Source organism: Sciurus vulgaris, assembly GCF_902686455.1.
Source record: "Sciurus vulgaris genome assembly, chromosome: X".
NCBI lineage: Eukaryota > Metazoa > Chordata > Mammalia > Rodentia > Sciuridae > Sciurus > Sciurus vulgaris.
In genome coordinates this window covers 28,165,903-28,179,173 of record NC_136471.1, presented here as the reverse complement: position 1 = coordinate 28,179,173, position 13,271 = coordinate 28,165,903, and the positions used below count along the sequence as shown (strand labels likewise).

The 13,271-nt window shown below is 39.2% G+C and overlaps 1 protein-coding gene across 7 annotated transcripts in view; it reads right to left on the bottom strand.

Moving 5' to 3' along the window:
• TENM1 (teneurin transmembrane protein 1) overlaps positions 1-13,271 on the bottom strand; it is a 753,664-nt gene that overhangs the window by 38,053 nt on the left and 702,340 nt on the right. For all 7 annotated transcript variants that reach the window (XM_079123321.1, XM_079123316.1, XM_079123318.1 and 4 more), the window contains one exon: positions 1,293-1,659. In XM_079123321.1, coding sequence (XP_078979447.1) covers positions 1,293-1,659 — 367 coding nt within the window. The remainder of the gene's footprint in view (positions 1-1,292; positions 1,660-13,271) is intronic.

Below are 13,271 nucleotides of genomic sequence, written 5' to 3'. Positions count from 1 at the left end.
CAACATTCTCTGCATGGTCCCCTTGATGATTTTGAAACCCATTATTCAAAAAATTGTAATTCTTGAGTCAGTACCACTAAAGATGAACAGTAAGATGTAATTATCTCAGTTACACCAATTTTGTGAAATCCTCAATCCTGCTGTTCAGAATCTATTGTATTGTAAGACACAAGAAAAGCAAATAATGATAGCTACACAAAATTTGGCTAGAAATCCATGAGAACTATGCCCGTCAATGCTTGTAGGATCTGTTTCATAATTTTCCAGTCCTACCATGCCTAGAGGCCCTTTCTTCTGTTAATTCCCATTTTTGTACTGTTAGAGTACACTAAGTCTATAAGTGTAACAATGATTTAGTACATCAAATTTGATAACTAGCCTAAACATTAGATTTGCCTTGAATGAAAGATACAAATTAGCAAAATATCTATAAAACTTATTGTCCAGGAAGTCATTGGAAATATTGATCAGAAGTCCTTTTGACCAAATTGCTGGCTCCTGCTTGCTGTGGCCTAAGGAAAGGCAAAAGATAAGAGAAACATTTGGGCTTGGATGAGTAGTTTAATAGGGCTGCATGTAGCAAGGAGGGGTTTCTATATAATGTATGTGTTGACATTTAGAGGTCTGTTTGCTATCTGGAATATCCACTGCATGCTTTGGGGAAAAGACTCTTTTCCCCCATTTCAATTAAACTAAAGGGCCCTATAGGTTATGGAGATAATTTTAGGTTTTTAAAAAACAAGGTAGGTAGCAGAGTGCTGTCCTTAGAACCCTCCATTTTGGGGTTTAATTTTGTCATTCTATCCCCAGGGCATTCTGTTCTTAGACCCTCTGAATCTCAAATAGCACCATGTTTTTAATCTGGAAACCAGTCACCTAGGGGAATTATTATTTCCTTAGCTAAATCAGTAAATGTGGTTTTTACCTATTTTTCCTTTCTCTAAATTACAAATAATGTCATACTCTTACATTGGCATAATGACCTTAACTTTTGAAGAGTCTAAAATTTTTCCTTTAACTAGTTTATCTTCAGAATAACAAGGTAATAAAACTGAGACAAGTACTTATCTCAATTTGAGAAATAAGGCAAATGAGTCATGAAGAGGTTTCATGGCTTTCCTAGGGTCATTCAGTGATTCAAGTGTCAGAAGAGCTAGGTGATCTGACTGAACTCATTCGTTTCTTTGCTAGCCCACACCAATGTTTACAAGGAACCCTTTTGACTTTTCTGATGCATGTTTTTCTTTTGAAAACAGAGAGGGGGAGCTGGTGAATTGCTACAAGGGTCATACCTGAAAAACAGTCACAGTTAGGATCAATTTTGCAGTCACAGTCAGTGGGGGCACCAGCGATGATGGAGATCTCCCCATTGGTGGTCACTTGCTGAATTCGGTTTACTTTCCTCTCGTCTGTTTCAGCTATGAAGAGCAGCCCGCTGTGGGAGACGCTGATGGCCCTAGCTGACTCCAGAGTAGAGTGAATTGCTACCTTGCTGACCAAGAAATGATCGATGCCTGGCACCTGGCAGTGAATGGGGCGCCCTGCAATGATCCGCACACGCCTGTTCTCAGAAATTTGCAGCACAATGTTGTTATCCAAGACATACAATGAATTGTCCATGGGATTGACTGCAAGGTCTGTTGGCCACTCTAATCGCACCTGCAAAAAGAATAGAACACACACCATTAGGCAGTTTTACCTTGAAAGAAACATTGGCTTATTGTTTCTCCCCACCTCTTAAAAATTTCAACAAATGTTGGTGCATGGTTAGTCACATGTTCTGGTAAACATATTTATGATTTATACTATTGCCACCATAATAAAAAGGTTTTTTTCCCCCCAATTCCAGAAGGTCCTCTAAGTAGTGGTTGTCAGGGTGTAGTCTCTGGACCAGTAGCAATGGCATCACCTGGGAACTTGTTAGAAATGCAAATTCTCAGGCTCTACAATAGTCCTATTGAATCAAAACCCCTGGGAGTGGGGACCCCGTCACCTATGTTTTAATAAGCCTTCTAGGTGATTCTGAGGACCACTCCCTAGGGCTTCTGGATTGCTATAAACACAAATCTTTCTCATTGTGTGGTAGATGCACTGAAAACAGTCATAGTCTTTTGGACATCAGAGTGAAGGAAAAACTGATTTCACTTAGCAGTCATTAGCATAGATGTAATATCCATCTTGTGGATTACTCAGGTATAGTACATCAGCTATTGATTTGGAATCCTAGATTGTACCACACCACTCACATAGCTTGGCCTGTGATGTGACTCCATGTGCCACCTTCTTCAGCAAAGAAACAGGTTGTTTTTTTCATTGGATGTTTGCTGAGCATATTCTCTGGGCTAAGCCTTATGCTAGACTTTGAGGATTGAAAAGTGACTATCACACAGCCTCGACCCTCAAATGACTTTTGGTCTGGTACAGCCCTTGGAGGAACCATTAGCAATTACTCTCCATGTTATGAGAAGGAGGCAGCAGAGAGGGTATGAGAGCACTTCACCTGAACTGGGAGTCAGGAGGCAGGATATTACTAGAGAACGTGATAGCTAAGTAGGGACTGAGATGACCAGTAGGAAAGGAGTGGGTTGGAAGTTGAGGAGAGAGCAGAGCTGAAGTCAATGGGTGCAGAGGGAACAGCAAGGGTGAAGGCCCACACATTAGAGACAGAATGGCCTATTTAGGTTACTACAAATAATTCAGAAACACTAATGTATGAAAATATTGAGCGATGCCAACCAGAAGGTAGACAGTAGCCAGGTGGTATGAACTAAATTTTATCCTCCCCAAATTCATTTATCGAAGTCCTAAATCCTAATGTGACTATATTTAGAGACAGGGCCTTTAAAGAGTAAATTAAGATTAATTGAGGTCACAAGGGTGGGGCCTTAATCCAAAGGACAGGTTTCTCTATAATAAGAGGAATAGATGCCAGGGATGTACACACACAGAGGGACATAGCACAAAGCTGGCCATCTGCATGCCAAAGAGAGAGTCCTCAGGAGAAATCAAACATGTCAACACCTTGATCTTGAATTTCTAGCCTCTGGAAATGTGAGAAAACAAGTCTCTATTGTTTAAGTTACCCAGTCTGCGACATTTGTTATGGTAGCCCAAGCAAACTAATATACTAGGAAACAGAGGGAAGGACATGTCCAATTTAATTCTGATGACTGGGGAAAGGTACTAAAGGGCTTTAAGTAGGGGTGTGACATGGTCATATTTGGCTTTTAGATGGATCATATTTGGGTTTTAGCTGCTGTTGAGATCCTAAGGGAGGTGGAGGCAAGTTTGGAGGCTCCTGCAGTGGCCCAGGTAAGGGATTATGGTGCCTGAACTAGAATGATAATGGAGGGCATGGAAAAAAGATGGATTTGAGCCACGTTAAACATATAGAAGCAAAAGGACTGTGTGTGTGTGTGTGTGTGTGTGTGTGTGTGGTGTACTAAGTGCTGTGCTAGGTACTGGTCTACATGTGAATTCCTGCCTGGACATAGGAGTTGGTGCAATGCCTGCCCTGACATCTTGAAAGTGAATATTTATCCCTGGGCACTTCTCAGAGAACTGTGTTTCCTGCCCCTCTCCACCTCACCACTCTAGTTTCTCTTTCTCTCCTTTTAGGCTAGACAAAGGCAGAAAAAATAATACATTTGTGGCCAAAATAGTAGCAGTAATGTAGCTACTTTATTTTTGCTTTGAGTGAAAAACCCCAGAAAGGCTTTGCTATTCTCATAGAAGCTAAAAGTCTCAAGACAAGATATGGGCTGTTATTGCATTCTGAGGCCCACTGCTTCCCCAGCTGGAAGAGGTATGATATGTACTTAGTAAGGAAGGCCAGGTATAGTGAGATAAGGTCTTTCCTCTGCTTGTGTCTCAAAATGGAGGGCAACTGGTAACGGTGTCAAGAGGACAAAGGTTGACTTTGACTTTCCCTATTGCACCACCTGGGGCTCTTTGTCCCTGCCTCTGGGTGTTTCCCAGATAACTAGCAAAGTTCATTCTGTCCCTACATCTCTGCATGCCCTCCACCTCCACATCCACACAGGCTGGCCTTCTCTGGTCAGTACCATATGCCTCTGGGCAGTTAGGAATTTGAGTGCTAATGGGGTATAAAGCTCAGCTTGTGTTATGCATGTTCTACAGTGCCTTTCAGACTGAGGCCATTGGATAAACATTAAACACCAGCCTTAACAGCTCCCAGAGCAGTTTGTGATGATGTGTTCCTCAGCACGTCTGTCTGAGGCCTTTGCATGTCAGTGCCCTGCCACGGAGAGAGCCAGCAAGTGCCTGCCGCTGCTGAAGGTGCTGACTCTTCCTCCGCCATGTGCCCCTGCCTTGGACCTCTATATACACTATCATGCTTGTACAGAAACTGTCTGTGTGCACTGGTCCTATGGAGCATGGTCCCCCAGGAAATAAGCCAGGGCTGGCTGAGGAAGAGGAAATAAATTTATTTCATACAACACTCCTCTCTTGATGGAGTCTGAAGTCAGTGACCCAGAAAAAACAAACCTGGCAGAAATGACATTCTAATTATCCCCACTCTGGGAGCCAAGGCCAGGGCAGAGACTGGGGATGGCACACACCTGGCAGGAGCAAGAGAAGGAGCACATTTTGGACTCTGTTCTCAGTTATCAAGACTGCTTCTGAGATAAAGGCTGGTAGTTGGAAACTAAGCTGTTAAATTCTCCAACTCAGTCAACCTGATTTAGGCCAATACTATTGGTGTCATGTTTATTAGATTTAATATTGCCTCAAAATACAGCAGCTATTGTGTCTGTTTGTTTTCTTCTCCATCAAATAAGCCACCCTCTGGCAGTTTCCTATGACTAAAGTGGCCTTTGTGCTTCTGAGACACTTTCTATACCAACTACACAGAATCCCTTTAATTCCCATCTGATTTGGCTGCGCAGCTTGTCTATGAAATCTGCTCAGATGAAAGATGTGCAGCTACTTAGTAGTCGAGGGGCTGCCTTTTCAGAAGATGGGCCTTTTCACCTGTTTTAAGTTGTCAGTTCCTTTTAGAACCTTCTCACGTTAAATACTTCCATTTCCAGGTAATTTTTCAAGGAACTGCTGCCTTATACCCGCACAATAGAAGCAAAGTATTTACTATCAAGGTATTTCTATAACATACAACCTAACATATGGGATGGAGTCTTTGAGCTGATTCTGGCACTCAGAATTAACATCTATTAGTTGCAGAGAGAGCCTAGAATTATATGCTACTAAGATCAGGCTAAGGTTAACTCCTGAGAACTGCTGGCATTTGTCCAAGTAGTTTCTCAGGGGAAGGGTGACAGAAAAGATTCCTTTTGTGGTGGGGAGCAGAAAGAGATTGAAAAGCAGCAGTGAAGCTCTATAAACTCTGCCTAGTGACCTGGCCTACAGGCAAGCCATTTGGCCTAATTTGTGGTGCTTGCCCCACCTTGTAAAAATACATTAATTTGTTTGAAATGTCAAAATGTATTTAAGCTAAACTTGAATTAAAGGTCACTGGCACAGCCGCCAGCTGGTGGAATGTGCCCATCTCCCAACAATCTTCCCTGGAAAATAACCCCAAGCAGGAAGGAGCTTTTGGTCTTGATGTCAACCCTTTACAGCACTATGTCTTCTGCTGCTAATTGAAAACTTGCCTTGAAGGGAGCTGACTCTTGGGTCAACCAGTTCCCTGGTTGGTTTAAGGATCGAGCTAATTTTGACCTAAGTAGAAGTTTATAGTAGCAGAACACTATGGGAAAAATCCAGGTGTAAAATTTAAAAATGGGCTCTTGACTAGACTAGGTTAGAAAATCCCTCAATTATAAACCTAACCCCACTCCATAGACACAAACTATCATTTGTGTACTTGGGCTTTCTTGAACAGTTTGACTTTGGGTTTACTCCTTCCACTAGTATACAACCCTAGGAAAATTAGATTATCCTCTTTGCATGTCTTGTTTCCTTATCTATGACAAGGAAAAAAGGCTAATGATTGTGTATGGCATTTCTATAGTGTAGAAGTAGTATTATCTATTTGTGTGGATTAAATAATACAGTGATGTAGGGTGCTCGACGTGGTGTCTGGCACATAGTAAGGGATGATAAGTGGCATTAATATAACAGTTTCATAATTACAGACCTTTAGAGCTAGAAGAAACCTAAACCAGTTACCATTCAATGTAGTTCCCTTTCAACTATTTCTTGGACTTTGTTTGTCCACATAGCACTTTTATGAATTTTGCCTTACTCCTATGTCAAGTGCACTATAATTGACTTAATAATTTTCTTTAAATTGACCTACTTTTTAAACACGAATAGGTGTGCTGCTCCTTTCTTTTAACTGGTCCTAATTTATAGCACCTATAAAATTACAGAACCACGAATACAGCCTATTAATAAAACTAACTACTATTTATTGAGTACTTCCTCGGTGTCAGGCACTTTATATGGATTATTATTTTATATACTTGAGAAAAAAATTCACTTGAAAAAATTATTGCTATCCCAGTTTTTAGATGTGTTCTTAGCCCCTATGTCATCAGATTTCCTCATTCAGAAGAATGGTCACATTCTTTACTCTCTTCTCACCAAGTCTGACCTCCCCTTTACCAATGTTTAATCAATTTAAAGGTTGCTCTCTGACTGAGAACGTCAAAAACTTGTTAGGAGTTGAGTGACTTGTCTTTCTGTTTGTGATCTGTTATCTTTTAGTTCAATGCCTTGTGGGTGCCTACTACGTGCCAGGCACAGTTATAAAGGTGAACAAAATGGGTTTCTGCCCTTCATTAGTTCACAGTTAAGTGCTAGAAGGCAGATACAGAAATAGATCATTTAATATAGTGTGGTTAAGTGTCATGATAGATGCCCTGGTGGAGGGGCATGGGAACACAGAGGAGGAAATTTGAGTGAGATACCTAAGAGAGAAATGTAAACAACATGAACGATGAAAGAAAGATGTCTAAAGCAAGGTGGGAAGAGTGATCTCAGCAGAGGAATAGGAATAAACAGAAGCATGGAAGCATAAAATGAGGTAGGTAGCGATGAGTTGTAGACAAAGTTCTAAATGTTTGCTAGGGACTATGTCCATGTTTCTCTACTGAGTCTCTAATTTTGGGTGTGGTTAGTACTGTGCATTATAGGATGTTTAGCAGCATTGCTGGTCTTTGTTCTTTTTATAATATGAGGGTTTTAAAATGTATTATATTTATTTATTTGTTTTTATGTGGCGCTAAGGATTGAATCCAGAGCCTCACACATGCTAAGCAAGCAGTCTGCCACTGAGCTACAGCCTCAGCTCTGGTCCTTATTCTTTAGGCCAGTAACAGTTTATCTCCAATCATGATGACCCAAAATGTCTCCATGCATTGGAGAATGTCCCCTGAGGGGCAAAACCATCCATTGTTGAGAATCACTGGACTAAGTCATGGTGGGCTGTGTATGCTAAGACCTTCAGACTTAGACTGTAGGTGTTGAGGCATTAGTGAAGATCTTTAAAATAGAGAGCTGACATGGTCAGTTTAGTATTTTTGAAAGATTCCTTAGGCTGTAGTCTGGAGGACAGGCTGGAAGAAAACCAGACTAGATATGAGAAAATGAATTTGGAGGCCAGCCATTCATTAGTACTACCATCCATTAATATATCCTTCCATCCAACCATGTGTCATATTAAGTGGGGATCCAGGTAGACATAGTCTCTGCCTTCTTGGTACTTGGAGTCTAAAATATTGCCTTGCATACTTTTTTGATTTACAGAGATGTTTGAGAATCTGATAAAAGCTATGTTATTCTCTCTCTAGAAAAAAGTCTCAGATGTAGTAGAATGAAGTGGTAAGGAACCCAGGCTCTGGAGTTAAGACTTCCAGGGTCAAAAAATTTGACTATGTTATTTGCTATTTCTGTGACCTTGGAGCAAATAAATGAGCATACCTGAATTTGTTTCCTCATGTAGAAATTGACTAAAATTCTCAAAAATATTATAAGAATTTGATGAAAAAAATTTACACAAACCACCAAGCATAGTGCCTGAAACATAGAAAGAGGTTCATCAAGGTTATTTATTGTAACATGTCTGTAATTCCTCTGGTCACTTTCTGACTATCACAATGTTTCTTCCTTGGCTATCTTATAAACTCTTAGGTTTAATTCTACAGTCATGCTCTTTTAAGATTTCCCCTGATTATACATCAATAGGCATTTCCTCCTGGCTCATTTATTCTATTCCTGGGGGATCTTTCTAATCTATATATCCTCCAAGAAATATTTAGCTTATATTGGGATATGTTATCTCACATTTGTCAGCCAATTTCAATTTCATGGCTAATATTTTAGCTTATTACTTGGATTCCAACTATTATTTGTAACAGTACTCTTGGTACAATTCTAAGCACAGTCCATACTATTTTAATTTCCTTTATTCTATCAATAGTTTATTTATCCCATGTTATACACGATACTAGGCACTAAAAAAAATCAGCTCTAATAAAGACAGAATGAATTACTCCCCTCATGAAGTTTACAGTCTTTTGCTAACTTCTTTTCCCTTATTTTCCAGTATGTCCAAGGGGTTGTCAGTGGCATAGAACAATAGATTCTGCTGTTCCATTACACTCATTTTAAGAAATTAATTTTCATGAAGAGCCTCCAAAACAAAGCACAACTATTAATATCTTACAATTTACACCAAGTGCTTATAATTCTTTTCCCCAAAATTCGACTATGCTGAAGAAACCAGTTGTTTCCCCAAAGGTCTTGTGTCCCCACCCCAAATATGACACGTCTAATCTCCCTCTTGTACTCTATATTTGGAGCCTTGTAGCTCATTTTAAAAGTGACTCTGCTTGAGTTTGATCTCTGAGGCCTCTTCAGTAGGAGTTTCCGGGAAGTATATGATTATCTCTTCTGTAGTATGCCAGCCCTGGGGAAGATACAGTGAAGGGACTGAATGCTCTCTGCCAGGTGTTCTGCCAGCTCTACATTAGATTTCCCCATGCTTCTAAAAGCTGACAACTCCACATTGTTAGCATCACTTTTTTGTCAGTTTTCAAATGGCCTTCTCATTTCTTGACACTGATACTGCCAGAGCATCTTTAAATTTATAAAAAAGGGGTAAAAAGTCTGGAGAAAGTTTGGTTTTTTTGTACTTGGAAAGCACAATGACACCTTTGAGAGTGAGAGCCCCTATTGATCTTGCTTTAAAAAGTAGAAATTATTAGATGAAATACACCAAGATTATATGGCCTTGTCAACAGGTAAATTATTTCCCATTATCTCAGATCCACGCTCTTGTATACCTCTGCATAATGGCTGGAGAGTTTGAAGAACCTCTTGACCTTTGGTCAAATGCATCTGCATAGTCTGTCTCCATGGCTGTCCAATGAAAATAACTGACACTTAAATTGCATTATGCATTGCAAATGAATAGTTAGTATCAATGTAATCAAAATTTACAATAGGATTGAACTTTAGAATTATTTTACTAGACAGGATTACATTAAATTGCATCTACCTCAGTGTCCCTAAAGCATTTTGGAAGTAGAGGAAACAAAGCAGAAAAAAAAAAACCCTCTACAACAATACAAAAACTGCAAAGTAGTCCTGGTGTATTTTATCTTCTACTAATTTCCACTTGTTATGAGCAATATCAGTAAGGGCCATCACTCTTTTAGGTGTCATTGTGCTTTCTGATTGCAGAAAACCAAACTTTCTCTAGATGGACTTTCTCTCTCTTTATAAATCTGAAGAAGCTCAGGAAGTATCAGGGTCAAAACAAAATGTTAAGTTGTGGTTGCTAAGATTCCTATGGCAGAGACTGCTAGTTTTAGGCCTACCCCATCATTAATTCACTCTTTTCTCCATAGTAGACCCCTGATTTTTTATTTGGGTACACTGCTGTCTAGAAATCTTATTTGCAATTATCTGTAGTGTGATAAAGTTCCAGGTAGCACCATTCAAGAGGAAGTATGGAAGCATCGATACTTTCAAACGAATGCTTTTAAAAAACTGGTTAAGGAAAGCCGACCCCTGGAAGGAGCCTCTTTTTGCCCTTGCTTCCATTCTGCCATATGAAATACTGGTGAGAAATTTAGCAGACATCTTGGACCATGTACAGGTCCAGAACATGGACGTTATATGCTAGGATGGCAGGTTAGAAATATAGGAGCCTGGGTCCCAAATGATATTGTGGTGCTGCCATCTCAGTTCTTAACTATAGATCTAGTCTGGCTCCTATCTTGCTTACATCAGTGTTATTAGAGGCTTTCTGTTATACTCAGTTGAATCTAATCACAATGAAGACAATGCTTGGTTGGACTTTGTTCTTAACTGGACCTACTGACTATACCATTTTAGTCAAATTGGTCTAACACATTTTTAGTTTTACACTTCTGAATAAATCACCCATTTGCAAAATTAAATTAAATTAAACTGAAATAAATTAATACCTAAAAGTGACTGACACATGTAGCCAAGTTCATTAGGACACTCCTTTAAATTTTTTCTTTTGTTAATTGATACATAGAAAAAATTGTACATAATAACGAAGTACCATGTACAGGTTTGGTTTTTGTACCAAGGATCAAACCCAGAGGCACCTAACCACATCCCCAGTCCATTTTATTTTCTGTTTTGATGCAGGGTCTCATTAAGTTGCTTAGGGCCTCACTAAGTTGTGTTGGCTGGTCTGGAACTTGTAATCCTCCTGTCTCAGCCTCCTGAATATCTGGGATTACAGGAGTGTGCCACCATGCCGGGCCCATGTAAAGTTTTGAGATATATATATATATATATGGTGTAATGTTTAAATAAAATTAAATATTTTTTCTCCTCAGACATTTATCATTTCTTTATTATCAATACTCACACTACTGTGCAATATAGCATACCAGGATTCCTATGTAACTGCTCCTATGTAACTGTAACTTGGTACCCATTGATTAGCTTTCCTATCCCTTCCTCTCCCCTAATCCCCCTGGCCTCTGATAACCACCATTCTATTTCCAATTTCTATGAGGTTAACTTTTATAGATTCCACATGTGAGTGAGATCATGTGATACTTGTCTTTCTATGCCTGACTTGTTTCACTTAACATAATGATGTCCAGTTCTATTCATGTTGAAGGTCGGCCCTTTGTTAAGAGGATGACTAATTGCTTAAATTTAGTGATTAACCTCAAGCATTCTTTATTACCCAGGGTTCATTTATGGGCCCTTCAAGCTGTTCTTCCAGCTCCATGACTGACTCAATCAGAACTTCTTCATTATATTGTAAATACTGCTTTGCCTTCCTATGTCTTTTACCTGGTCTGACACCTTCAAGACAAGGATGAGGACTCATTCATTTTTGTGTTTCCAGTATCTAGTATTACAGTTGGCAAATGTTTGTTGCATGAAAACACAGGTGCTTCATTGACTGTAATAATTTCAGTCCATGTAAGCATTTAAAAATTATGACATGTAAACAGCCTCTCTCCATCGTGTATATCCACAAGACTGGAATCCTAATTAGAATAAGATAAATTGTATGCTTGTATAAATATATCAAAATATTCTACTGTCACATATAACTAAAAAAAATCTACAAAAAATGTAAATAAAATAGCCTCTAAGAAACTGTTTTGCATCAATGTGTTCGAGCTACTATATCTGGGTTTCTAGAGACTCACTGAGCTTAGTGGGAGTTGCCATAGTTCCTCAATTTTAAGAATTATATTTTCTACTTCTATGTATTAACATTTATAAAATGATAATGTGTCTTACAATTGATGCATATATTTAATGGAACACATATCACCACCACCCACAGTTATCAGACTAATGCTATGTCTTTCAGTCCATGATATCTTAGAGTTGAGGAAATACAAAATTCCAATTTGGTCTGGGGACTTTGGGGACCCCTGAGACTCTTTCAGTAGGACTATGAGGTCAAAGTTACTCTATAATAATACTAATTTGCTTTTTCTACTTGCACATGTGTGTACAGTGGAGTTTTCTGGAGGCTACTTTAGGCTGGTATATCCTTAGTTAAAAAACCTTCACATTCTTAATTTCTAATAAGGTGAATATTAGCATCATAAAATCCATACAAAGAAAAGTTCTTATAGGACCCCCCAAAAAGTTTAGGAATACAAAGGTAGACCTGACCCAAAAACTTAAGAATGGTTATTTTAGAGGAAAGAAACAGTGAAAGAAGCCATCCTTTCATATAAGGAATTCATTCAAGGTCATTAAGAAAAAAGCACATATCCTTTCCAAGATGGTTGCTGGGGCTATAAGCCCTGTCCAAAAGCATACTGATGGAGTGCCTGAAAATTTTCACTTCCTCTGGAGACTCAAGGTCTGATGGGTGCTATAAAAGTTTGTTTTTACAGGCTCCCTCAGAACAATCAGCATGTACACACTCCCTATGAGTCTGCTGTATAATTGCCACTACCTCATCTTAATAACAGGCATAATTGCTCTGAGTTTCCGTCAATCCTTTCTTGCATCTTCTTTCTGAAGCTTCAATTTTGGAAATGGCACTTGTGAATACACAGAATGTTTAACGACTTCCAGTTTTCAATTTACAGCCAAAGTCATCTATCAGCAGGAGATGAAGGCCCAGTGTGAAAACTACAGAATGTCCTTCAGACTACACAGCTAATTTGTTTGTAAATTTGATTGTTATTGTAAGAAGAACATATTGTACATGATGCTACTTACATGATGCTACTTGCCAATTTACTATTTGTATCTCTGTATTTTCGGTTTTATCATTAGAACTGGAGAACGTAACCCTTTCAGCACTTCTGGGATGGAAACAGGAATATGAAAACCTTATCATTTTGTCTTTCAAGTCTCTATTTCAATTTAATTGTACAAATGTTTTTAAGTGCCTACTGTATATTCAGCACTGTTGCGGACACAGATACAGAAGGAAAGGCAACTAGAGAACAGTCCAAGGTAAAATGAACTCATAAGTGAGCCTGGGTGATGAGACTAAATTCTGGGATAATTCAGAGTGAGGACTGGTATCGGTCTTCATGCAGTAGGAGGTGGGATTCTTGTACTCCTGAGAGCCAAGGCTTTGGCCACATCAGAGCCAGGGACTTATAAAGAAGCCCTTGAAATCATTTTGCAGTTTCTTCCTGCTGAGAAGTTGCAGAAACTTGTCTGTTGTAGGTTGTTAATATTACAGTATTGGCTCAACAGGATAGACTAAGCTTCCAATTCCCTTTGGCACCTAAAGCAATTTACAGGCCAGAAGTATGACTGCACAGCTTTTATGAAATGGTCTGATTTCATTGATCAGCCACTCT